The sequence below is a fragment of the Benincasa hispida genome, chromosome 9, assembly GCF_027475165.1.
Source record: "Benincasa hispida cultivar pf3 chromosome 9, pf3_genome.v1.1, whole genome shotgun sequence".
NCBI classification, from domain to species: Eukaryota; Viridiplantae; Streptophyta; class Magnoliopsida; order Cucurbitales; family Cucurbitaceae; genus Benincasa; species Benincasa hispida.
In genome coordinates, this window is record NC_143486.1 from 68793077 (window position 1) to 68820048 (window position 26972).

General features: G+C 34.4%; 2 protein-coding genes and 1 pseudogene across 5 annotated transcripts; 1 reads left to right on the plus strand and 2 right to left on the minus strand.

Annotated features, from left to right (window-relative positions):
• Positions 1-522: 522 nt before the first annotated feature.
• LOC120086687 (ACT-like superfamily protein) lies at positions 523-3937 on the minus strand. 3 transcript variants are annotated; one of them, XM_090317866.1, is made up of 8 exons: positions 3311-3937; positions 2954-3025; positions 2774-2825; positions 2569-2683; positions 2384-2451; positions 1642-2298; positions 1431-1535; positions 523-1170 (listed from the first exon to the last, which is right to left on the minus strand). In XM_090317866.1, exons 1-8 carry the CDS (start codon positions 3361-3363, stop codon positions 829-831), a joined length of 1464 nt encoding a protein of 487 aa, XP_090173992.1. In that variant the 5' UTR covers positions 3364-3937; the 3' UTR covers positions 523-828. The 3 variants fall into 3 exon arrangements, with proteins under 3 accessions (XP_090173992.1, XP_038899378.2, XP_090173991.1); XM_039043450.2 differs by lacking the exon at positions 3311-3937 and adding an exon at positions 3166-3249; XM_090317865.1 differs by lacking the exons at positions 2774-2825; positions 2954-3025; positions 3311-3937 and having other exon boundaries at positions 2380-2451; positions 2569-2685.
• A 1047-nt stretch (positions 3938-4984) lies between these two features.
• LOC120086913 (TRAF-like family protein) lies at positions 4985-16795 on the minus strand. The gene is made up of 10 exons (XM_039043721.2): positions 15253-16795; positions 14255-14728; positions 13850-14151; positions 11953-12672; positions 11593-11871; positions 11255-11416; positions 10207-11145; positions 9691-9906; positions 8366-8626; positions 4985-6114 (listed from the first exon to the last, which is right to left on the minus strand). The coding sequence occupies exons 1-10, from the start codon at positions 16607-16609 to the stop codon at positions 5767-5769; spliced, it is 5058 nt and encodes a 1685-aa protein (XP_038899649.1). The 5' UTR covers positions 16610-16795; the 3' UTR covers positions 4985-5766.
• A 5128-nt stretch (positions 16796-21923) lies between these two features.
• On the plus strand, positions 21924-25171 carry LOC120085835 (protein FAR1-RELATED SEQUENCE 6 pseudogene; annotated as a pseudogene). Its single transcript, XR_016532143.1, has 3 exons — positions 21924-22105; positions 22680-22769; positions 23108-25171. The product of XR_016532143.1 is annotated as a protein FAR1-RELATED SEQUENCE 6 pseudogene (transcript).
• The last annotated feature ends 1801 nt before the right edge of the window (positions 25172-26972 follow it).

The following is a 26972-nucleotide window of genomic DNA, read 5'->3' on the forward strand; positions in this document are numbered from 1 at the left end:
CTTTCGCTTGAATTGTGAGAACTTTCACTCAAACAATTCCTACGTTGATTGCATGATCTTAATTGTAGTGATCATGCTCTCAAATATTTTGGCCAAGACATCGGGTATGCTCGCCAAAATGTAAACTCGGACCTTATTATTGGCCTTCGTCCACCTTTCGTATGCATCATGAACACTTTGTGTTGCATCAAGGGTTAGGATTAGAGGACATTGTGAAGTCAAGGTTGTTTTTCATGAAAATAGTTTTAATCGAATCTTTCCAAGTTGTATAATTAATATCAATCAAACAAGTAGAGGCAAATGACTGTTTAACATTTTGCTGAAATGAAACAGATTAATCTACATTAGATTTTAGCATAACTATAAAACATCCAATCAATTTTAGCAAAAATTAAATGAGCCTCATTTCACATCTAATTTGGATGGCTGAACAGAACCAATTTTAGTTGATGCCTGAACAGAATCAAAGCAAACCCATCAAGAAAAGATTGTCTCGAATGTATGAACCGTAATCTGCTCTTCTAAATTCAAAGGTTTAGGCTCATGGAAGCCTTTCATTTCATTCAATAAATCACCATGCTATACAAAAGAATCATTTCTTTGCATCATTATTATGAATGTGCATCCAAATCTATACTCCACAGCACATTTGCATCTAACATCTGCCACACAATCTTCTCATTTTGCCAAACCCCATACTATTTACAGCCAATTCTATGTCAACTCAATATCATACACATATAAACATCTAACTGATCCATTTTTTTTTTCTCGTTCTTCTGTTTTATGTTGCAATCCCTTTAAATTGTTGCCAGGATAAAGACAGAGTCAATGCCTGATGGCAATGAAGTTGTGAGAGAGGCGCTCGAGCTGAGACTTGACCATGTCGCTGAAGGAGAAACGAGACCTGGTAATTTGAGGCGTCGATGGAGGGCTTGTCTCGTTCTTGACTCGAAGGACAATGGGGCCAATTTCCTTCTTCACGGACTCCACCATCTCCATGTCTACTTCTTTGCCTGAAATATCTTTGACATAAAATGCATTAATGGCCTTCTCTCCCTGTGTTGCTATGTCTGCTCTCACCACATTCAGCCCATTTTCCCGCAGAACCCTTGTTATATCTGATAGCAATCCCGCCCTGTTGTTTGCACATAACTCCAGCCTCACTCCCTGACCAATATTGTATTAAAAAATACATCAACATCAATATACTTGCAGCTTCTTCCTGATGGCGGTGTAGAGATTAAAGTTCCGTCTCTGTAAGTGATTTGTTTTGTTTCTTTTTTTCTTTACTTTTTGTTAAAATCACACCTTGGTTCCTAAACTTACTAAATTTTATGTTTATCTGCAGCTCCTCTGACTGTATTATAGGGATAAATATCAGGACCAAACTTATAGTTCAACATAACTTTTTCTTTAGGGGTATTTACCTCGCAAACACGACGTTCAATGGCTGCCTCTAAGCATTTTATCACCCTATGCTTGTCATTCTCTGAGTTCAAGGGGTACCCATTCACATGTCTTATAAAATACTCCTGCATCACAAATTTATACCATTTCCAAAGCGATAGGTTAGAAGAATAATTTATAATTTCATTTTAAATTGTGATGTTGGATTGAAATGGTTGTAGTTGATAATACCTGAAAAGCATAACCTCCCTTGGAGCTAATGGAAGCATGGAAGATTACATATTGCATATCAGTAAGAGTACAAACTGTGTCAAACATAAGCCTCGGCCGATCCTTGCACTCGATGCTGACAATGGAGTATCCTTTCTGATCACAGCTTTCAATCCCCACCGTTGTCTTCCTCCACTCTTCATTGCTTTTGGGTCTCTTTGAAATGGATTCAGAGGTCCAATCATAATCTTTAACTGAGAGCAAGAGTTGGTGCAGCCGCCGCTCCACGTTGGTTGTTATGGTGGCTGATATCTTCACTTCTTGTTGCAGGGTATGCGTCCAACTGGTGATCGGAGGGGCGGTTGCCGCCCTGAGGACAGTGGAGAGATGCTCCTCAATGCTGGCAAGCCGGTTGGGATCCTCGATAGGACTATCTGTAGATTGGTCCGAAATGTAAGCAATGCAGGCCAAACGAGCATTGTGGCTCCAAGCATGAGCTTCCACAACGTTGCAATGGAGGTCAGCCAATGCAGCAGATATCTCGGAGAAGAGACCGGGCCGATCGGTGCCAGTCATTTCGATGGCCGTATGCTCGCCGGAGTTATCAGATTCCAGAAGTTTGTTAGCATAGCGTCTGGTTTTGGCCGAGTTATCAGGTCCTTTGGTTGTTCCAATTGCCTGCACGTGCATGGAAAACAGCTAAATCAAGCAGATGGTCAAAAAACAAAGATGAAAACACAAGGAAGAGTGGATTTTTACGGGCCTGTTGGATCGAGTTGATGACTTTCTGGTCGGTAAGTTTGTGGCTATTCTCATCTTTTACATGAAAAACTGCAGGTAAAAAAATTACCCAAATTCAATTCCATCTCAGGAAGCATCTCATCAGAAGAAATGGGAAAACATTTATTCATATTTGGAGAAAAGAGAAGGGAAAAATGAGATGGGTACCATCCATGAACCAGCCTGCATCACAAGAAATATAGCTTTTTGAGATTGAAAGGTTCAAATCTGTTAAAATCTGAACCACTTCAAGGAGGAGACCTTGTTTGTTCAAGCTATCCACCTGCATGAGAAATGAAGCCCATCTGATCAAGTAGAAGCCAATGAACAATCAAAAGAAGAATAGTTAATAAAACCCACTATTAATTGCTACCTTAACAATGGTGCAATCCTCCATGCTTTCATTGTCAATGCAGACCCTGCAACTGCAAGAAGAAGAAGAAGAAGAAGAAGAAGAAGAATATTAAGGATTGATTGCATTGGAACTTGGATGAAGATAATTAGAGGGTTTAATCTGGAAGAAAATAGTAGCTAAGTTAATTTAATTACTTACGTTGGGCCATTTATCCTCTCAGGAAGAGTATCAAAATCAGGATCAAAGTAGGGCCAACAGACATTCTTCATGCTGCAAGATAATTTTTTTTTTGTTTTAAAAAAAAAAAAAGAAAAAAAAAAGTCTCAAAGAAGAGAAAAGAAAGAGAGAGAGAGAGAAAGATGGAAGATGAGAAGAACAATGGGAAATGCATGGAAATGAGCTAAAGAAACCTATAATTAGGGAGGAAATGCATGATTTGAGGGATGAATTTTGCTTGGCATGCAAAAATAGATAATGATGAAGAAACTAGAGAGGAAAATGGGAAGAAAAAGAAAAAGAAAAGAGAAGAAAAAGGCCAAAGGGAAAAGTCAATACAGAGGTAAAGTAGGGGAAGATGTGGGAGTATCCCATGGCCAGCTGACATCCATAATCAAACTTTGTGGCTCTTTAATTTATTAATTAAGATTAAAAGAAAGAATCTAAGATTCTTGCTTTAACCTCTTAATTAATCAGAGACAAAATGACAAAGCCTTTATATAAAATTTGAAAAATAAGTTATTTTAATTTTTTGTTGGAACTGGAAGGGGGAAAAAAGGAGAATAATAATGTGTGGAAGTGGTTTGTCTCAACTCTTTAGAAGAAGAAAAAACAGAGCAAAAGTGTTTTGTGTGTGTATGTGTGTTTGAGAGGACACGTTTTCTGTTTTTTTTTTTTTTTTTTTTTCTTTTTTCTTCCTTTTTCTCTCCCTTAGTTTGCCATGTTTTTTTTTTTTTTTTTTTTTTTTTTTTTTAAATTTTACCTTCTCTCAACCTTCTGTTTTCTTGGTTTTCCTTAAATCTCTCTATCTCCCTTCTTCCTATTTTGGCAATGAGCATTTTATGGTATGTTGTCACTTGTCAGCTTGTCAGTCAAATAATGGTTGTCCTTGAGTCTTTGACTCCTTGTCCATATTTTTCTTTTAATTTTAGAAAGTGAGACAGAAAAACCCACATTCTAGAGATACGAAACGGTAGACAGAAGCATAATTTAGTGGTAATTGGTAGTAATTCTTTTATTTAAAGTTTGGAGTTCAAATCTTTATACTTGAAGTTCAAATCTTTATATTTTACGTTTGGTGTAGTAACGAGATTATATAAATTTTATGAAGTTTTGTTAATTGCTTGGAGGATGGTCTTATGGAATATTTTGTTCTAAGATTTTGATTAATGAGAGTTGTATAATATATATCATCATTATATTTAGATTGTACCTTTGGTAGATTCTTAAATCCTTTCAAATCTATGCTTCACTTATTGGATTGTTCCATTTCCCATGAATGTGTAAGAATTCAAGTTATCTTAATTCTCAAATGTTGTATTTTATATCAATTAAAAGATTGATTAATTAATTTTATTATTATTTGATAAACCAATAATTATTTTTCAACATTATAGATTCTTTTCCATAATCAATACAAAATTAGAACTTTTTCATGAACGTTATATTCTTATAGATTTTAAGTGAAAATATCATACTTCGTACTTTGAAATTTTTTTCAACTTTCGAAAAATTTTTCAACTTTTTTTCAATTTTGATTTTTGTACTTTTAGGTTTTAATTGTTCAATTTAATCTCTACTGTTTATTTACTTATTGTTGATTTTTTAAAAGAAAAAATTATTATACACTAATATTTTTCTATAAAATTGAAAAACATATTTCTTGTATAATTAATTTCAATAAAAATTGCGTATAGAAATCAGTGGTATTTTAACCTAGATTTTATTACGAACGGATTCCATTTCAACAATTGCTTTGCAAATATATGAGATTGGGAGTCTAAACTTTCCATGACATACAACACTAGAATAAAAATAAAAGTTAAACATTAAGAGGCGAGATGAGCGATTTCTTTGAAGATTGTGCATTTAGTTTATTCTTATTTAGCATCTTATATGAACATGCTATATAACAGATCCTAATCAGAAACATTTATTTTTTACATAACTTTGATGAGTGGACTGATACAACAATAAGAACATTCCAAAAAGCAATTGATAGTTTGAGGTCACTTTGAGCAATATAACACCCATCAAATTATTTGGAAAAAGAAACTGTTACTAGAATGCTCAGATACATTAGATGAGATTCAAATAATGAGGATTCTTTATTTGGAAGTTAGAAGGGAAAAGAAAATCTACCCTTCTCTTTTCTGTCCCTCAGCTACATGCTTCTGCTTAGTTCATACGGTTTTTTCCTTCTCAACTCGGACTAATCTGCCTATTCGACTCCTATTTAAACTTATTCGTGCATGATATGATAAAAGATCAAGCAAACCAGATTGTCCATTTTCATCCAAAATTCATACCGAGGCAACACATGAACAATATGCTTGATTATTAACCAAGACAAACTTTTCTTGATTCAGCTAATTAAGACGTGTATTTAGTCGATGTCGGTTACCTCAGTCAGTAAAAAGCCATGAAGGAAATTGAATCAGAGAACCAAGAAGGTAAAAAGAAATGACAAGGGATTTTCTGGGATGGCCTATTTGCCTATAATGAACTTTTATGACCTGAAAAGAGAAATGCATATGAATGGCATTTGTAACTGCTCGATACTAAGAACGGAATCAACTAGAATCCTCACAAACTCAACTATGAGAACCCTATATTCATAGACCATTTTGCTATTTCATTCAATCTTGCATTCCGCTCCCAGAACCGCTAGACCAGTAAAAATGCCAACTCAAAAAAAAGTAACATCCTTCTCTCGTGATGTTATCCATCTTAGCTCTATTAGGGAGGAAAAAAAATTGACTATGTTACCATTGTGGCTGTGACCAAGTGTTCAATCAAGCATGGTTGAACCATGGTCCAACTCCACCACCATTCACATGGCCATTGCTGTGGATCCCTGAGCCATTGGGGATGAGTGAAGGAGGCATCCCGACTGCCATCGGGGGCGGTGCAGAAGTGTACAACCCATGACTGTGAGAGAGGGAATGAGGGCTCACAAGAGGACTGCCAGCCGGACTCCCTTTGCGCTGTTGAAGAGTATGAATTTGCCTTAATCCTTCTTCATGAATTCGGGATAACGTCTCTAGCTCCTTCATTGACAGAGCTTCCAAACCAGCACCATAAAGAGGGGCATGTCTTGACATTTCCTCTTGTAGCGATGCTTCAAGTGAATGAATATATTGCTGTGCAAGAGAAGAAAAAGTTACATTAATCCAACATGGACTAGAGTTGTTCTGTTTGAATTAAAAAGAGAACGCAGGACGTTGTGGTGATAGATGAACTTCTGTAAAATTCTCGAAAATAACACAAAAATAAATCACACGTTTAATAAGCATCTTCAACATTGAATTGATTTTTTCCTATTGTTCTGCTTATCCAACAAAATCTGTGATAATAACTAGAATTAGGGGTGGATGCAGAAAATAGAAAAAAAAAATGGAAAAAAATGTATAGAACTGCTGCAAGAATAATATAAGGTCAACGGCCTTCAAAAAGAGTTCTCTCACCACAATCTAAACCCTGATATTTTATACAGATTTCTTCAACGATCCCTTCACAATTCAGCCTTGAAGGTATTCGGTCCATAGTAGAATGTTCATCTTTCAGTAACAGAAGACAAAAGATTTTGTTGTGTGGATCTCTTTATTTGAAGAGCTAGAAATTGTGGGGAAGTGATGTTAAGGAAAACCCGTGAAATAGCTTAATTTTCTAAGGAGCTCTTAAAGAATGAGGAGCTTTGTTTGAAGGTTCAAAACTTCATTGCTCACGTAGAATTTCTGTAGGTGAAGATTTGAGTAGTTTTCATTTTTTCCATCATTGCATTACACTAGGAGGGTGTTGACTTCATTTTGGGTGCTTGTGAGTTAGTTTTAATTGTGGGTTCGTTTACTTTTGAAACTCTGATACCTTTTCGATATTTAAATGAAAAGGTAGGCCTCTGTTTCAACCATCTCAACAAACTCCCCTCTCTAGGTTGAAAAAAAAAATTGACATGGCAAAAAGGTTAAAGGGTGTGTTTGGAATACATTTTCAAGTGTTTAATTTAAAAAATAAAACATTTTGGAAGAAATTGGAGTGTTTGGCAATCACTCAAAATAGTTTTTCAAGAGTATTTTAATCCCTTTTTATCAAAAGTGTTTAAATAAAAATGAATTTTTTTAAACACTTTTTTGTCAAGTCAATCCAAACGGGCCATAAGTTACCTCCCCAAATCCACGAGTTCAGTTCAGGTGTCTTATTTAGGTATGAGTACTTAATTACTCGCTGGAGCTGCACTGGACTACATTTCTTGCAAACCATGCTCAAAACAGTTAAAATGCGTAGCTTTGCTGAAATGCTCACCAACTTTCATCCCTCTCTAAGTGGAGAGCTCTTTATAATTCTCTTTTGGGGTATACCCCTCTTTTATAATTTCATACCATCCATGAAATTGTTTCTTATAAAAAAAAAAAAATGCTCCAAGCAATTATCTCTTTCCTGGTTGGGCTACACTCCCATCCTCCAGCTCACCTCCCCTTTTTCTCTAAAAATGAGACCAACGCTTCTTTCAGCCCATCCAAGTTCATAATTGCAACCAAGCTCGTAGCGTTCAATACCTGACCAGATATTATTTCAATAATAACCAATTCTAATCCAACTGAGATGTTTGATTCTTTCCACCACATCCAAACCAAGGGAAACCTTGGTTGCTCCACCTCCAGCTCTCACTTCTCTTCCAATGTCTCAGGCAGACACATTTCAGTTTCTTTTGCTTGTTACAGCCATCTCCAAAGCTGTTCTGAAACATTTTTGTAACCTCTACTTTCCTCAATTTCATGGATGTCAAAACACCCTTCATTTCCATCAGCAGACCACGAAGACTCTCCCAGTGTTGTATAGATTTTGGATCCACCACAAGGAAATGCTCTGTTGCTATTGATAAGAACCGGAATTTGGAGTGGAAAAGAAAAAGATATGGCACGTACTGGATAACTGTAGCAAGGAAAAATAAAGAGGTTGATGGATTTTCATGGCTACTACGTCTTTTCTTTTCTTTTTTTTAATTAACAATCATTGATGGTGTCAGGTAGAAGTTTGCCTTCTGAAAAAATTTCAAGGGTACACGACCTCTCTCGCACAATCTAATCCTCAATGTTTGTCTACCTTAGCTCATTTACTTCTCCCGATTTTTTGTTGTCATTAACAACTTCCCCGAAAAAGTTCGAATTATCTCATATAGTGACTCCTATACTAGCTAAATTACATGTACAATAGATCTTCACTGTTGAAGAGATTTTTGCGAAGTATGATGCAGACCTAACATGACCCATACATTATATATCCACTCTAATGCTATATCATTTTTGTTCGTTAAATTTGGCAGGCAACAGAAATTTAAATAAGCAGACAGAAATCTAATAGAGAGATTACTATCATGTCGAATTAGGAAAAAACCTGGCAGGCCTGCAATTTTGCTTCCATCCCATCAATATATGCTTCACATCGAGCAATCTGCTCTTCCTTCTCCCTCTTTTCTCCTTCAGTCTGTCCAACTGTTTGTGTAAGCCTACGAACTTCATCTTCTAGTGACTGCCGGATTTCTTCCCTCGTCATATTCTCATTTGCATACCGTTTCAGTTGTTCATCAAATCTTTTTCGAGCAGCTTCAGCACTCTTCAATCTCTCAGCAAGTGCATTTTTTTCCTTCACTACTTTCTGCCACATTAGAGATTGATGTCATTAACAAGCTTAAAGTGATTGATCATACGAGGCAATAACCAACTATTTAAAAGAAAACAGTTAGATTTTCACTAGCATGTGAACATATATGGCAACGTAATCCTTGGAGCCCTTTCCTTTAGGAGGGTCTCCTTTTGAGGACTTGTCTTTCTGTATACTATTGTATTCTTTCATTCATTCTCAATAAAAATAATAATAATAAATAAAAGCAACTTAATCCTTTTATTTCTCCAAGAACAGTAAAATCACAATAGCAATGGATAATGAATGACAGAAGAATGGCATGTGACCACCGAGTTACAAAAGATTTCTCAAGTAGATCAAAAGAAAAGAGATATTATAAGAGCTATAGAAAGATGTACGAGGTTCTCCCTTGAAGCCTCACAACTATTTTCTTGGATTGAAGTTTTAGATTTTTCATTTCCATTAGTTACCATTTTCTATAATTCAATACTAGGAAATTGACATTTCAACATCAAATTTTTTATTCATTCAACCAATTATTTGTATCAGTACGATCTTAATAACACTTTCCATGGATAGACATATAGGAGACTATATGTACAACACTTGATGACATCAATGGCACCTATAGTTATAGCTCAGTTGTCCAATTTTTTATGGAAATGTTTAAACATAAATGTTTCAAAATTTCAATGATAAAAGTGCAGATCGGATACAATAATGGTAATGAATACAAGTCAATATGCAGTAACCAAGTTAGATCATTTAGAATACGATTCAGCTTACAGCATTCATTGAGCATCTAATATATAAACTTATTTGCAAATCATTTCCGTACTAGTGATAAGTATCAAACGGAGATGTCAACAAAAATCTTTGGAGGCCTTTCTGGCTTGGCCAAATGTTTTTCTATTAGTCTTTTGGCTACAGCTAAATTTATTATTCATTTTTCTCAGAACGTGTGTGCATGTAAGTAAAGATTAATTCAAATAGGGGTTGTCCAAACAACTTACTGCCCATGAAGAAAGGATAGTCGTTAGTTTGAATAATCATTAGCTTAAATTATCAATTGATACCTTCATCTCATCACGTTTTCGGGATTTCAATTGTGCAATTTGAGTCTCAGCATCATGGAGACGATCATGGAGAACTTTCTTCTCTGCTGTTAACTTCACAATCTCATCATCTCGCTCAGAGCGAAGCCACTCAAGCTGACTCTCAATGTCATGTATTTGTTCAGAAAGTTCCCTTCTCTCGCGAGAAAATCGCTCCATCTCAGCCTTCATCTCATTCTGTCAATTTTTTTTTAAGATCAACAATTGTGAAACAGCAAATGGATAATAAAAAGTTAAAGTAAGAATCTTGATAGAATCTATTCCGAAAGCATTTCTTAACTTTTTATGTTTTTACGGCGTGTTTAAAAGAAGTTACAAAGATCATGTAAATTTTGTGTTAAAATTTAATACTTTACTTTTTAAATTCACCATGTTTTCTTTGACGTGATTCATTAATTCTCGCCATCCATATACCATTCAATGGGCAACTAAATCTAACTTATGAGCAATGTACATGGGCAAGCCAGAATCAAATACCTTAAGGCGATTGTTCATAGCATCAGATTCACTCAATTTTTGTGACAGAACAGTTTTTTCTTTCATCATATTTGAAATTTCTAATTTGCTTTCTTCACGGATACGGATGATTTCATCTTCAGTAGCACATAACTGGTGCCAGAGAGCAGCACGGTCAACATTTGCTAGTTCCGCAACATCTCTCATCATATTTAGCACAGGTCTGATTATTTCTTGTTCATCACCCATCAACATAACCAGAATTTCCAAATCCATATCTACTTCACGGTTATTGTCTGCACTGCTGGTTACACGATCAACCAATCTTTTTAGCATCCTGGCCCGATACGACTCACTTGCATACCACTTAAACAATAATGGGTACAGCATTTTCACAAATCCTCTAACACGAGGGTCTCTGGAGAGTGCTAATGTTTCGGCAAGACCAACAATAGAAGTAAAATCATCCCGCTGGACTCTCAGCTGCTCACTAGTTTCTCCATCTATTACAGAATCTCCAGGCTGGAAGCTTTCAGTTACAAATCTAGTGTTGCTATTTGCTTTTTGAGCAAGACGTTTTTCCAACACCACAGCAATAGATTTAACCGTGATGGCACCACGAGCTACAGCTCTCTCAAATGTCTGTGATGCTTCAACGGCAAGACATGGTATCGATAACATCTCAATCAAGATATAGATATCAGAAAAATGACGAGCAGCATGTAAATCCTGTTCATCCAACGGCTGTAAACTTTCTGAAGCAGGGCCAGGTTCACCAAATAAGAAAAGCTCATGTGATATTTTTGAGCAGAAATCATCAGCATCATCATCACAATCAATATCTCTGAGTATAATATCAGAAACATCACCCCAGCTATTTACAGTTTTACTTAATAAATCAAGAACACATGGGGAAACCTCCATGCCCAAATTCTTCAGCCTACAGCGTACGGATCTCACCTATACAATGAGGCAGAATAAGGATGTAGTACTCAGAAAAGTAAACATAATAATAGAGTACAAAGGTTGCAGAAAATATAAGCAATGCCCAATCATTCCATATACATACCGCTTCAGAGAGATGTTGGCACTGAGCTCCAGCTTTGAAAACAAAATCTATAGTTGCAGCAAGAGGCTCATCATTTGAATCTGCTAAAAACTCAACAGCTTTAAATAGAACTTGTTCCCAAACTTCAGTGCCACACTCCAATTGACTAAGAGCACCAAAAACCTAAGGAAAAACAATGTTCCAATCAGGAGAATGAAGCATTCTAAAATCAAATTTTAGAAGAAACTAAAATTCCAGCACAACATAAACCATAGGAGCACATGCGTTACACATGATTGTTTCCTTCAAGTAATTCAGTGAATAAGGATCGAAAGGAGGATATATAACACTGCACTTACAGGTATCCGCAGTGCTGGCTCAGCACCAGGCTGTTGAAGCCGTTCTAAAAGCACACCAGCAGCCAACGGATGTTCTGAATGCTCGACCAATTTAGGTACTAATGCAACCAGGTCAGAGTGTAGATGTCTGGGAGCTTTATCCAGCACAAGTGCAATCTTTTGTGCAGACTGAGGCCGTCTTCTTGGCTCAGGACATCCTCGAGGGACAGCCCCATCTAGGGCTCTCAATGAATTTACAATCAAGCCTAAAAGCTCCTCAGATTGCTCAGGCCACTTGGTCTGCGAATTCAATTTGTGCTACCAATAAATGTCAAGGAACAAAAGAAAGTCGTTCACCACTGAAGCAGCATTAAAATGTACCTTTGTACGGAGGAAGACATTCTCTGAAACCCCAGCAGATGTTTCAGGTGGATGTATTAGCTCTTCAGGTAGAGACTTACCCTGCCTATCAGTTCTATTCATGTCAGAGCTTTGTACAGCAGGAGCACTACTACTTTCCTCGACGGAATCCAATCTCTGAAATGGAGGAAAATCTGCAGCCTCTGTTGCTGCATTTTCAATTTCACCTTCCGGTGGAACGGTAGTAGCTCCATTGCTAGGAACAGAAGGCTTTGAATTTGCTTCCAAATGATCTCCAGAGCCCCCTTCCGAAGGTTGACAACACTCAACCATTATATCCAACAGTAAATCAATAATCGCCTGCTGTAATACTTTGACTCCCATCAGCAAATTCATTAAACTGGGGGACGACTCATCTGTCTTTGAGACCTTTTTCCCATCATTGCTACCAGATAGTTTAGTAGGAAGAAGTAAGCGCTTAACTTTAGCGGGATCATCAAGATAAACACGAAGTCCAGTAAGAAAGCCTGCAATTGCACCGGCATCCATTAAAAGTTTTTCTCGCAAAGTGACTTGTGGTTGTGAAGGATTATCCCCGTATGTTAGATGAAACCCAGCTGTGGATAGAAGGTTTCTAAAAATGTCTTCTTCATCACCACTTATTCCTTCACTATCTTCTGAATCAATGAGTTCATCCGGATCAGTAGTCAAAGCATCCTGATCATCTTCTGAAGCCAAAACCTGAAAGGAAGGTACCGCTTGAAAACAATCACATAACCATCTCACATAGTAAAAGATATGGGAGTTTTTTTTTTCTTGTCTTAAGGAAACAAATTTTATTGATGTATGAAATTTACAAAAGAAGGCCAATAGCCCAAACCAAAGGTGTTACAAGAGGTTTCTCCAATTGGTAAAGAGATGTAAGGTTATAAGAGAAAGATATGGGAGTTCAAAAATATTAATTTTGGAATAACTGATTTATAAATAGCCTTGAGAAATAGACAGAATTAAGTCCAAAATTGTAGCCCAAGAGATAAACAAATATCCATGAATTTCTTCCTTTTCCCTGATGAGTTCTACACTTCTACTGAAAAGCATATACCCGAAGTGTGAACATATCAGGAGAAGGAAAATGTCTTCTTTGCCATTTGTGATTTAGTGTAATGAACTTACATTATAACTTCCTTTATTTAGTCTTCTTCCTCAAACAATTCTATTACAGAAGTCAAGAACCCAAAAGTCAAACTAATTAATAAATTGAACTGAAAAATTACAAATCTTATGTAAAAATACAAATCTTATGTAGACATTCATGCATAAATATCAAGAACTTTGAAGAACCAACAGTAAATAAAGACAAATTAACAAATCAATAATCAAGTGACAAATAACTTTCAGTTACTGAGAGGAGAGAGAGAGAGGGATAGAGATTTGAGCCTAAGTATATAACTCTCGTACATTGTAGGTCTTGGTGCGTATGAAAATTTTAAATGAAAGAATTTTGTGCAATTGAGAGCATAAAAGTAAAAATGATGCAATAAAACGATGTTCTCAATCAATTACTTGAAAAGAAACAAAAGCTACTGACCACCACCAAGCTATAGTCTTAACTTAATGGTCTTAAAGTTAACTCAAGAGCTTTTTGTAACTCTAGATAGGACCTCTTCGATAGAGTTTTTTTTTTTTTTTTTTTTTTTTTTGGTAATATATCTTATTATCATATCATCAATGAAATATTTATTTTCTATCTTATTATCTTGGATTGGAACTCATTTTTGTACAGTTATTCTCTTAGTTGGCCCATTCATACACCCTTCTGATTTTTTCCATTTTTGAAAGCTTGGTTTTTTTATTTTTTTAAAGAATGAAATATTTGTTTCATATAAAAGAAAACAGAACCATGGCAAGATCCACTGACCTCAAGATCTGAAAACTCAAACCATGGGCAGCAATCCAATATTTCACATACGAAAACAACTGTATCTCGTACAAGAAACCCCGCTTCTGCCTCTAGCATGTCTGACACCTTCATGAATTGCAAAACAGAATTATTCCATGTCTTTGTACAAATAGAAGACTCCTTCCACACAGTTTTTGCTGGATATTTTTGATTCACCACGGCCATTTTGTATCTGACCCAAAAGTTTTTATCTGGATCACTGCCAACAGACTGATCACTCTCCAGATAGATGCAAATGGTGTCAAAGGACTCATAGACGCCTGCAATGTTTGAAATAAATTTAATATACAAACTCACGACAATTTTTATAAGAAGACAAATAACAGCGTTTCCACCTAATTAAGGAAGATGCAGAAGACATACCAATACGGAGCTCACATCCACCAGCTTGAAAAAATTTACTAAAAATTTTACGAGTCTCCATTATTTCCTTGAAGGACAAAAAGTTCTCCACCTTCCATGTAAATGAACTTTTTTTGGCCACCTTATCTGTAAGAGAGCTGGAACCGGTTGGCTCCATGTCTTGATCGTTAAAATCCTGCATCACAGATGTCTCCTTTAATATAAGGACCTCTGCGGAGAATATTACAGTATCCTGAACAAGAAACCCGGAATCTTGATCAAAGAGGCTGGTAAGTGTGACAAACTCACGCCATCCCCAGTCTTTTGCAGCTTTGGAGTACCGGTTTTGAGACTCCTTTGTAACAGATTTCTCTTCCATCTTCTGGTTTACTACCGACAACCGATGACTCACAAAACAACTCCAATCACTGGAAGTATTTCTTGAATCCGTAACTTCAAGAAAGACTGAAAGGTGACATGGTGGTTGAGACTGCCCTGGTACCAGCAAGTAGAAAGGACAATTTAATCAACGTATCCTAAAACAAAGACTAACAATAAACAAGAGCATATATGTCCTGTTAAATTGTCAATCAACTTAACATGCAACTCCAACAATATGGAAACAATAACAATGATATCAGACTATCAGAGACATCTAGCATGATCTAGCCAAATATCGTCTCAACTCAAACCATTTCCAGCAAGAAGATACGAAGTGCACGTGTAACTTGATGGCTATATTCATATACAAGTTTTTAATCTCAGAGCAGACAAAACATAGAGAGTGAGACGTGCTTGAAAAAAGTTCAGCTGAAAGAACCATGATAAAGAATAAAAATAAATTATCTACATGTTGACCACGGCAGGCTAGAATGTCAACCCAAAACAAAATTCATAATGATTAGATAAAATTCTAGATGCTTGAGTTTTTCTTTCTTTCTTTCTTGTAGGATGTCTCATCCTCTTTCTAATCTAATTTCGGTTTCGTGCAGAAGTTTTTGGGGGAAGTTTGGGCATACCTCGAGGATATACAATGAGGCGACAGTCGCGGTTCCCAACCTGAAATCTCCTGCTCTTGATGCAAAGACCTGTAATCTTCCTCTTCTTCAAGAGGTCCTTTAACCTTGTGAAGTTCTCAATCCTCCATGTGAATTTCCCCATGTGACCATCTGATTTTCTAATTCCACTTCCATTTCTACCTCCAATTAATCCACCATTCTTTGAAAAATTACTAAACTCCTTGATAACATGAAAGGAGGTACTAAACACAGCGGTATCGTCAACTAAAAAACCAGAATCTTGCCCAACAAAATCAGACATCTTCATATAGTCATTCCACCCCAAACTGGTATTGTCCCCACTCTTATTATCAGCTGCAAATCTCCCATATGAGTCTCGATGCATGTGATTCAAAGCAGGCTTCTGGTTTAACACGGACATCCGAAACAAACACCAACAACTCCTATCAGGTAATATTACTGTCTTTTCGGTATCCTTGCTCTCTAGACACATTGATAAATATTCAGCCCCATTCACTGAGCTCTGATAGACACTAATCCTCAAATTACACTCTCCAGCTGGGAAGACGGGACTCATTATTTTCTGTGTTTTTATCATCTCTTTAAACAAACTAAAATTATGAACTTTCCAGGTGAACTTGCCGCTGAGCACCTCGGGCGCAGGGCAAGCAACAACCGAGGATGCCATCATCATAGATGAGGCTGGCTCATTGTTATCCCGGGTAAAGTTTACAGACTCATTGAGAATTAGAATATCAGCAGTGATCAAAATAGACTCGTTATTAAACAGATAACCGAGCTTAGAATCAAACACGGTGGAAGAGGGAGTAAAATCGCACCATCCGTGTGACTTCTTCTTGCTCGAGAAACGGTGCCATGAATCCCGATGAACGGTCTTGGAATCATCAAGAACGTTGACGATGGCCAGACGGTAGCTCGCAAAGCAATCCCATTTGGAAGAGGATGTGCCGCGCGGGTCCACGATTTGAAGGTAGATTGAAATATAGCCCGGCAGTGCTTGGGAATCCCCTTTTGGATATATCAACAGACGGCAATCGTAACCTCCAACCTCGAAGTACTTGCTCCATAGAGCCCTAGCCTTGATTCTTGGAAAATTTTGTACTGTCCATCTACACACCGCGGAGAAGTCCCCTCGTCGATCGACAGTCACCGTTTCTTGCGCCCCGCCGCCATCCCTTGACCCGACGGCCAAATCCTCCGCCGCCGCTGCATTCGATATCGATTGAAGCTTCTCCAACGGCGTCGTCGACGATGAGGACGACGACGATGATTGCGAGTGCTCCGATAACCCCGTGGTGGATGATGAAGATACTGCCTCAGATATACTCTGCTTCATTGTTTCTTCTCTTCTGAGGGCTTTGTTCGTTCGTTCGTTTTGGTTTCTCTTTACTTTTGCTGTTTTCTTTTTCTTTTCTTTTCTTTTCTTTTTTTTTTTTTAAATCAAATTTTCACGTAGAGAGCGAATGAAGAAGAAGAAGAAGAATAAAGAGATAGAGAAATTAAAATTTTAAAAAAAAAATAAATGAATAAAACAAAATAGAGAGAGAGAGTTTGTGATGTGTGGTGAGAGGGTAAGAATAGTGAAGCTTTGGACAATGAGATGCGCATGATAAGCTAACTTGCGCGTTTTTCCCTTCGAAATTTCTCTATCTTTTATTTTTTGGATCTTAAAAATATATATATAAATATAAACATAAATATTTACACAAAATAACCAAATAACAAAATTTTAACCTTTTTTTAATAGAAACGGATTGAATTCTATTCATGTCTATCAATGATAAAGATTGATAGAAGCCTATTACTAATAGAAGCAAGTCTATCAATGTTTTTTTTCTATTTCTGAAATGGTTTGAATGTAAATTTTTTTCTAAAATTTATTATTATTATTATTTAATCCATTTAAATAAAAGTTAATTTTGAATGACCAAATTAAAAATATATTATAAGTACGTGAACTAAAATGAATAATCTTCAAATTACGATGATCAAAATAATATTTTTAACTATTTTTTTGTTAAAATATTGTTTTTATCCTTCAACTTTTTACTAAATATAAAAATAAAAAAAAAAAAAAAAAAACTTTGAAATTTTTAGTTTGTGTCCATTTGATTCCTAGACTTTAGAAACATCCATAAATTTCTAAACTTTCAAATTCAATTTTGTATCCATAAGTTTTTTAAACGAATGATAATAAAAATAAATTATTATCCAATGGAATTTTTTTTTACAAATATTATATAATTTTCAATTTTATGTCTAGCACAACCAATTTTTTAAAAATTATATATTAAACAGGTAAATAGTCTATTAAATGCCAAAATTAGCTCTTAAAAAATATATAAAATTAAAAATTTAATAACTTATTTGATATTTTATAAAATTGATCCATCTGTTAGGTACGAAATTCAAAATTATAAAATATATTAAATAATTTTTAACATACGAAACCGAAAGTTTTAAGAATAAAATTGTAATTTAAGCATCTCAAAATTAGTCCTCTAAAGTAGGATGTCTCGTTCGAATTTCTTAAGTGATATATTTTTATTGATCTATTTCAATAGTGTTTAGACAGATAAGTGAATCCCATTTAAAATGCACTTCAACCTCATAATTTCGATATATTTATTAATCTGTTTCTATTGTGTTCAGTATGGGTCTTCTTTCTTTTCCCAATAATAATAATAATAATAGTAATATATACATATATATAATTAGCATATTTTTATAAAGTTCGAAGACAAATTACTTTACTTTTCCGCGGTTTTCAATTATAGGAAATTAATAAAAATATTTATAAATATGGTAGCCTATCCCGATCTATCGCAGTAGACTATGACTTTTATTATTATTTATAAATATTTTCAATAATTTTACTATTTAAAATAATTTTTTATATTTTTTGAAAAATTTAATTTGGTATGTACTTTAATTTTCTCAAAATATGGCAACTTTTTTTAGTTGTAACTTGTGAATGGGTGATTTTAATATTTGATATTTATGAAGATAGTGTAGATCTTGACCAATTAAATTATACTCGGAATAACATTAATTTTAAATGTCTACAATTGTAAATCTTTTTAGTACAATGATTAAGGAGATATTAATATTGAACTAGACTTACTTTGGAAACTTCATTGTGAATTTTTAAATAGTAAAAAATAGATGTTTTAAAACAAAATTCAATTTGGCTCTTCATATTTTAACAATTTAAACTATACATATTCTATCAATCAATAGTTAAATTAATAGATGAACTCGAGTATAAACTCGATATTACTTTGCATATACTCTTCCTCTAAGATTGAAAATTCAAATCTTTGTATCCCCGTTTTTATATTGAAAACTTTAAAAACAATTGACGAATGATAACTTGTTTTTCCAAATTTATAAATTGTCATTTTTCTCTCTCTCTCTCTCTTGTATATCTTCATTTTTCATAAAGCATATTCTACTCATAATTCATTTTATATATTTTTAAAGGTTTGTTTGGTATAGAATCTGAAAACATAAATTTAAAAACAATATAGTGAATGAAAATAAAGTTGTATTTCTTATTTTCAGATATATATTTAGTAACAGATTTATAAATTGAACTATAATATAAACAATTATAAATTAATTGTAGTTATCTACTAAATATTAGTTGACAATAAATTATTATTATTTTATTCATGAACATGTTTTATGTTTTAACCGATGTTACAATTATTATTTTATAATATTATATAGTTTAAAGGAATATTTGAAATGATGGTCCCTATCATTTGGAGTAAGTTAAAAATTAAGTATTGTGGTTTATAATTATAATTTACCATTGATAAAAGCTTCATAATAAATAGTGTCCGTGGTATGGATTATTTAAAAGAATTTAACCTAACCTATAGATTATCAAGCCATATGAACTAAATTCTAAATTTTAAAATATATAGACTAACTTTCAACTTTATCCAAACCATATGGATCAGAAATTTAACCTAGTTTAATTTATAATACATTACATAATACATAATTTAATTTTAAAAAATCGAACCAGTAACATGACATACTATATTTATATATTTTTTATTTTTATTTAATATAATCATGCATTTTAATTTTTAAAATTCAAATTCTACATACAAGAGAAAAAAAATGTTGTTTTCAAAATTTACACTTATTTGGATCACAAAATTCAAAAATAATCTTTAGGAACAAAATTGGTGTTGTCTGTCAAACACATGTTGTCTGTCAAATACATATTCGTTGAACTTAGCGAACCTGAAAGAATAAAACATAATTTGAATTACGAACCAAATAGACCCTAAGATATCGATAGAAATTTCATATCACGAGTTTTTTAAATTCAAGTAGCTCTTAAGTACCACAATAGATAAGCTCTTGACATTATTTGGAGTGGAGAAATCGAACATCTAAGTTAAAAGGTCGATAGTACAAGTATTATATCAATCGAATTATACTCATTTCGACCATGGTAGGTAAACTAACATGCACTAAATTGTAATATTCATCAACAAAATGTGTAAATAAAAATGCTAATAGTAAATGCAAACACAAACAACTACATTAAAACACTAATAATTTATCATAAAAAAGGAAACTTGACAATGAAAAATATGTTAAAAATTTTGACACTTAATTTTTAAAAGTGACCAAATGTTTCTATATTTGGAAAATAGCAAAGTGATTTAAAAATCAATTACGTAATAATTAATAGATGACCAAAATATCTTCCTAAGACATAGGTTGTTATTATTATTATTATCTTGAAAGAAAAAACATACTTTTCACAACAAACCATATTTGGTTGGTATTCAAAACACATTTGGTTTAAACAACAAAATTGAATTAGGACATAATTTATTGTTTTGATTTTTAAAATATAGGTAAAAAAGGTCATAAAATTCAAACGTAGAAACTTGGAATAAGAATCTCCTAAAGAAAATAAATAAAAGATGACTAACACACCAAAAGATCGTAAAATTGACCAATTGTAGGATTATTGGCAGATGTATATATTGCATTAGTAAAAAAATAGGGGTTAAAATTCAACATGTTTAGCCACAACACACGTATCGTTTTGGGAATATTCGATATCAACCACAATACATTTTTGTCTCTAATAATCCTAATGATGTTTGATTTGTTAAAGTCATCTCGATACCTGGGCAAACGAGAAATAGTGTGATTTTTAGAAGAAAAAAATTACCTTGAAGAGAATCCACGAATTGTTGAAATGATGAATATGTAAGGATAACAATTTCAAGAAATCGAAAATCGTGATCATGAAAATCTCCATCTCATCTTCCTTCAAACAAAAATCTTATTGGACGAAATGTCATAGCAACATAAAAATCCGATTTAAAAGAACGTAAATAAATCGATGTTTGATACTTATTTGATGTGAAGAAAATTTGGATATACTAATAGTTTAGAAAATGATACCCTAAAATCATTAAAAAAAAAAAAAAAAGTACTATCGATTAGATCTCGTAACTGCTTAAAAGGTATAAAATAGTACTAAGGTAACAAATATAGAACTAACATTGAAAAAACACTTATATAATATTAGATTTTTTTAAAAACAAATAGATCTAAATAAGAAAAAGGATATGAAAATCTGAAAAGATAATCTAAAGTATAACGAATGGGGGAAGATGAGGTGGAATTTGAAAAAATAGGATGGAGTAAATTTTATGATTCAAAACTGAGGGCCCAACGATTTTTCGTTTTTTTAATTTTTATTTAGAACGAAGTTACGGTACATATGGAAATATTACTAAGGTCATTTTGAGGTTAATGGAGGTGGGAACACGTGCTAGGCAGTTATTTGCCATGATTTTTTATTTCTTTTTTTTGTCATTTGTCCAAAGGAAATCTTACCATTTATGGTACAATCCAATTTTCCTTAAATTTTTTAATTTGGACTGCATTCTATTTTAGTCTTATTATGAATTAAGTATTAGTTAAGGTCTAAATTCAAGAAACTGGCTAGGCCACTTGAACCCCATGTTGACATAAGAGGAGAGAAAATTTTTGATTTGTGAATCACGTGTACTGAGTTCAAATGAAACTAACTATCCCTTCTGCCTAATTTCTCTGAATGTTTGCTTTTGTTATTACCATCAGGGCACAAGCTCCAAATGTGTGACAACCAAAGAGCCATAAAATAATCAAGTTCCAATAATTATGAAAGTAAGCATATATCTCGAGCTTTAACACTGTTCAATGTTTGACTTGGTTAATTTAGGCATTGAAGTGTGTATGGCACGACACTGCACTTGTGCGGCATCTCGAGTAGATCAATTTGGTTTAAATGATAAGATTCATACAAACAAGTCCTTATACCTTTATTTGTCCAATTTTAATCCTATCAAATTTGGTTTAAATGATACTAATAATTTTCATTCCATCATGTTATAGAAGTAGTGACAACAAAAACTTTTTTTAAAAATAAACCAATATTAAACTAATTGAATTAAATATTTTAAAATATAAAAACTATAATGAAACGAAAATCGAAACTAGAAAATGATATTTTACCCTAAAATTTACAAATGCATAAAATTTGGGGGACACAAACAAAAGATAAAATGAGAAGCATTAATTTGAAATAAACGAAAATTCAAGGACCCTTTTATAAATAGAATGAACAATGTAACAGTAGACCACGTGTCAGCTCACGGAGTTGAAAGAATCCCCATTTCCCCAGACCTCTGCGAGCTTCACTGTGACTCGTGCTTCTTCTCCAGCGGGCCAAGCTCGGTAGATTAATTGGACTTCGAATTTTCCGGCGAATTCCTTACCCCGGCGGTTCCTCTCCGTCGATTCTGTAAGATCACCCCGATTCTCAACCTATAGCTGCATAATTTCAGTAATTAGGGCATTGAATTGGTCGAAAAGGTATCTGACATGTTTCTCTCATATGGCTCTATGAATTCGGTTGGTTTTGGACGAATTTGAAGAACTGTTGGGTAAACTTTTGCATTTGTTGAATTTTTTGTGTTGAGGAAGAGAACGGAAAAGTCTGTATATTCGCTACCATATAAAAAGAAATGATTACGACACGTTGTCTCGTTTACTCGATGGACTGTCATTAAGCAATTCATGCTTGCACGTCAAGTTTCATGACGTTGTTGATGTAATTTAGCATTGTTGAGCCCATGAGCGTCCATTGTTTTGATAACCGACCAATTGAAATGTGTACTTGTAGTTGCCTTATTAGAGTATTAGAATTTCGTAAGGTTATATAAGGAAGGTGATTTATTTAGCAGTTAGTGCTGAAAACAATGCGATTCTTCTTGAATGAAGATAAAGTTAATGGAAATTTTGCAAATCAATTTAGTATTATGAATGCCTACTATTTACAATTACATGGATTGAAGTTAGATTATCTTGAAGGTCAGCCACGGAGTTTGATATTGGTATTTTCATATTTATGGGGGCCAAGTATTAAGCGGTGAATTTATAGGATGAAGGCTGGAGCAGGCTGAAATGTAAGTTCTCTACCTATATGCTTAGTTTTTACGTGATTTCTCTCTCATAACTGAGAGAATTTTTTTCACGAATGTCATCCCGACAAACAAGTGTGTCCAATTCTACCTGGCCTTTTATCGAAATGTTAATTCCTCGGTTCCTCAAACCCTACACGTTGAGGATGGCACTGTATTATAGGATTTATGATGGATTTCATGATACAATATATGACCAAAAATTTTGATTATTGAACTTTTATTACGTTTGCTTTCTTAATAGTTCTTTTCCTTCTCTGTTTCTACATATGCCCAATGGCCTATGACTGCCAAAACATAATTATGTTAAATCTTTCTTTCAGATGGAGGAAGTTTGTCTTAATAGCGAGGCTATCTTTGATGAATGTGACGAATATGAGGTGGATGGTGATGGTTCCTTTGTGGACAACGATGATGAATCTAGGGAAGCACAGTCAAAGAAGAATCCTCCACTGCCAACTGTGGGTTTAGAATTTAATTCTTTCGATGAGGCATACAACTTTTATAATGTTTATGCTAAGGAACTGGGCTTTGTCATCAGAGTCAGTAATTTATGGTTTCGATCTAAGTGAAAAGAACGATTTGGAGCTAAACTAAGCTGTAGCAGTGCAGGGTTCTAGAAAAAGAGTGAAGCCAACAATCGAAGGCCGGAAACTAGAACTGGTTGTCCTGCAATGATAATTATCAGGCTGGTTGACAAAAGGTGGAGGATAGTCGAAGTTGAGCTTGAACACGACCATCCAGTGAGTCCACAAATCACTCGATTTTACATCTTACATAAAAAGATGATTCTTGCAGCATAGAAAGCTCAGCCACAACTACATCCTGTAACTGAAGTTCATACCATCAAGCTCTATAGAAAAACTATTCCTAACAGTTGTAATGGAAGCTCAAATGTTGACCAAAGGGAGGGTATCAGTTCTGTTGATCACTTGAAACACCTTGAACTTAAAGATGGGGATGGTCATGCATTGTATAATTATTTCTTCCGCATGAAACTGACAAATCTCAATTTTTTTACTTGATGGATCTTGACAATGATGGGCACTTAAGAAATGTGTTTTGGTCCGATTCCGGGTCCATGTCTGCATATTGTTACTTTTGTGATACTATCACTATATACACAACTTGCATAACAAACAGATATGAAATTCCTCTGATTTCATTTGTTGGTGTGAACCACCATCGACAATCAGTGTTGCTAGGATGTGGCTTTGTGGGATTTGAATCAGTGGAATATTTTGTTTGGATATTGAAGGCGTGGCATAGATGCATGCTGGGACGCACTCCACAGGTCATTATTACCGACCAAAATAAAACGTTGCTAGCTGCAATCTCTGAAGTTTTCCCTAAAGCTTGTCACTGTTACTCTATGTGGTATATCATGCAAAGAATACCAGAAAAGTTGGGTGGACTGGAAGGATATGAAATGATAAGAAGCCAATTGAACGAAACCATTTTTAGCTCATTGAAGAGAGCTGAATTTGAAACTTCATGGACTAATATGGTCAAGCACAATGGGCTTGGAGATAACAAATGGCTCCAGTCACTATATGAAGATCGGACATTAGGGCTCCCATATACTTAAAAGACATATTTTTTGCAGGACTGGTCCCTATCCATGCAAATGAGAGCTTCAAAACGTTTTTTGACGGATATGTACATAAACACACATCTTTTAAGGAATTTGTTGATAAGGATGATCTTGCCCTCCATAGGAAATACCATAAGGAAGCAGTAGTAGATCTGGAGTCAAGAAATTTAAACGTTGAGTTGAAGGCGAGATGTAATTTTGAGTTGCAGCTCTCCAAGGTGTATACAAAAGAAATATTTAGCAAGTTCCAATCTGAGGTAGAAGGAATGGACTCTTGCTTCAGCACAAGGCAGGTCAATGTAAATGGGCCTATAGTAACTTAGTGTCAAAGAAAGGATTGAAGTTGAGGGAAACGAGAAACAGGTAAGATATTTTGAGGTATTGTATGAGATGACCGAAGTGGACATTCGGTGCATTGGCAGTTTATTCAACTACAAAGGTTACCTTTGCAGGCATGCGTTAAGTGTTCTTAATTATAATAGCGTGGAAGAAATCCCAGCTCGCTACATTCTGCCACATTGGTGTAAAGATTTTAAATGCAGGTATCTTCTAGGTCAGAGGTTAAGTAATACAAATGTGCATAGTTCAACATACCAATACAATCATATTATTAATTTTGCACTTCCAGTTGTAGAAGAAGGTGCACAATCTCAAGAACGTTATAAGCTTGCATTGCGAATTAGAGGAGTTGTTACATAAATTAAATCTTGTAGAGGATGATCTAAATAACAATGGATAATTTGTTCTGATGAAGTAATTGTGAAAAAAATACAAAGATTTGTAGCAAAGACAATGCTAGTGTTTATGCTCTCTCTCTCTCTCTCTTAGAACAGTATGTATCTGTTGAGTCCTTCTGTAAAACTGATTCATTATGCAGGTAAACAATTGGACAATACTCCCAGCCTCTCCTAAACCCTCCCCACTTGCAATTTGCAGTAAGCATCCGAAAGAGAGAGATCCTGGACTTTATTTATTTGATTTACTTTCCTTTGCTATGATTTCCTACAGGCCTACAAGTGGGGCATTGATCAAAGATATCAAAGCTCAACTACTTTCTTCTTCTTCTTCAGGAAAACCCTGTTTCTCTACCTCCATACATAATGATTCAACCCTTTGCATTGAAAAGCTCCCTTGCCAAACTGGTCAAAGGGAGGTACCTAACCAATTCATCATGGTTATGGAAGAAGTTTGTCTCATTTTATTGTTTCAAAAAGTGAGATATTCTGAATTATTGTTGGAATGAGTTTGAAGGGTAACAGGTGTTTGGTTAGGTAAAAACTGGCCTTATGCGTTCCGACAAACTATTGGAAGGGAACGAAAAGCAGGCATGTAATCTGCATCATGAGAGGGAGCTAATCCAATCAGAACTTCGCCTCCATGTTATCAAGTAAGTATGAAATGAGAAAGTAAGAAACACTGAATAATCATTTCTCAATATATGCAATTGCACTGCAGCATTTTGGTATATCAACTTGCACGATGTCTAGTTTGTCTATTATTCTTACTTTTTCTCGTTTTAGCAGCCTACCTATGGATGATAGAGGAGCTTTATGTGCATAATTTTCTGTGGAAGTTTAAGCAAGAGCTCTATTATCATACAGTAGTCTCTCCTAGGCTAAGCTAGTAGGGTTTTTGTACAAATTATCCAAATTTTGGAGGTAAAGGAAATTTGTCCCACTTTTTTAAATTGAGGTTTTTTTGACTCCTTTGCTGACGTCAAATTCACGAAGAAAAACTCACCTTGCTCTCATTCTCGAGCTCCCGTAGGGTATGACCCCCCTTTTTTTCCTTTTTTTGAAAATCTTGTGAGCTCATATTGCATCGACTCTGTTCAGTACCATTGAAGGCGAGACCATAAATTCTTACAATTTGACCCTAGAATTATCAACGTCCTCAATAATAGTCTTTGCTCCGTCTTCTAATTGAAGACCTGCTACTGCTATAGTCTATGGGCCCCCATGGATTCATTATAGCTAGATTGGATATATAGAGAGACTTTACAGTTGAAGATAATGCATAGAATTATTTGGTTTATAAATAGTGGGCCAGAAGATCAATTTATACGCCAAATTTTGAGGGTTGTGTGGATTAAAACTCTAAATTAATAATGGTATCAAATTTAACCCTAAAAATTTCATGAGTTAATCAATTTAATTCCTTTGTTAACAACTTATAGCTGTTTTCCTTTGATTCTATTTCTAATAAGTTTAACATCACTCAAACAAAATTATTCTTTTCTTGATGTTTAACCAAATTAACCAGAAAAATTATCACGGAGTCTTTCTAAATACGTAGAGAAAAATAAATGAATGACAAGCAAATTTACTCATATTTAATGAAAAATTGGTATTATCTTTTTTGTTCTCGCATTTCTCTTTAATTGACATTAATATTTGTATTCAAATAAGTCTTATACATGTATAAAAGTTATGCATTCATAGTTTTAAAATGAAAAGTTAATGAATAGTCTAAATTGATTCACTTACGAAAGTGTAGAGTTTAAGTAATACAATTATTAGGTTGACATTTTAATGATACAATTCTAAAGTTTAAGAATCACATTGATGTTTAACTTAAATTAGTGACACAATTGT

Coding starts and splice junctions, on each gene's coding strand:
- LOC120086913 (XM_039043721.2), bottom strand. CDS start 16,609: ATGAAGCAGAGTATATCTGAGGCAGTATCTTCATCATCCACCACGGGG. Junction 14,729..15,252: donor CCTCATTGTATATCCTCGAG/GTATGCCCAAAC, acceptor TGCTGGTACCAG/GGCAGTCTCAACCACCATGT. Junction 11,872..11,952: donor ATGTCTTCCTCCGTACAAAG/GTACATTTTAAT, acceptor TTGAATTCGCAG/ACCAAGTGGCCTGAGCAATC.
- LOC120086687 (XM_090317866.1), bottom strand. CDS start 3,363: ATGGATGTCAGCTGGCCATGGGATACTCCCACATCTTCCCCTACTTTA. Junction 2,826..2,953: donor GAGAGGATAAATGGCCCAAC/GTAAGTAATTAA, acceptor TTCTTCTTGCAG/TTGCAGGGTCTGCATTGACA. Junction 2,299..2,383: donor TCATCAACTCGATCCAACAG/GCCCGTAAAAAT, acceptor ATGCACGTGCAG/GCAATTGGAACAACCAAAGG.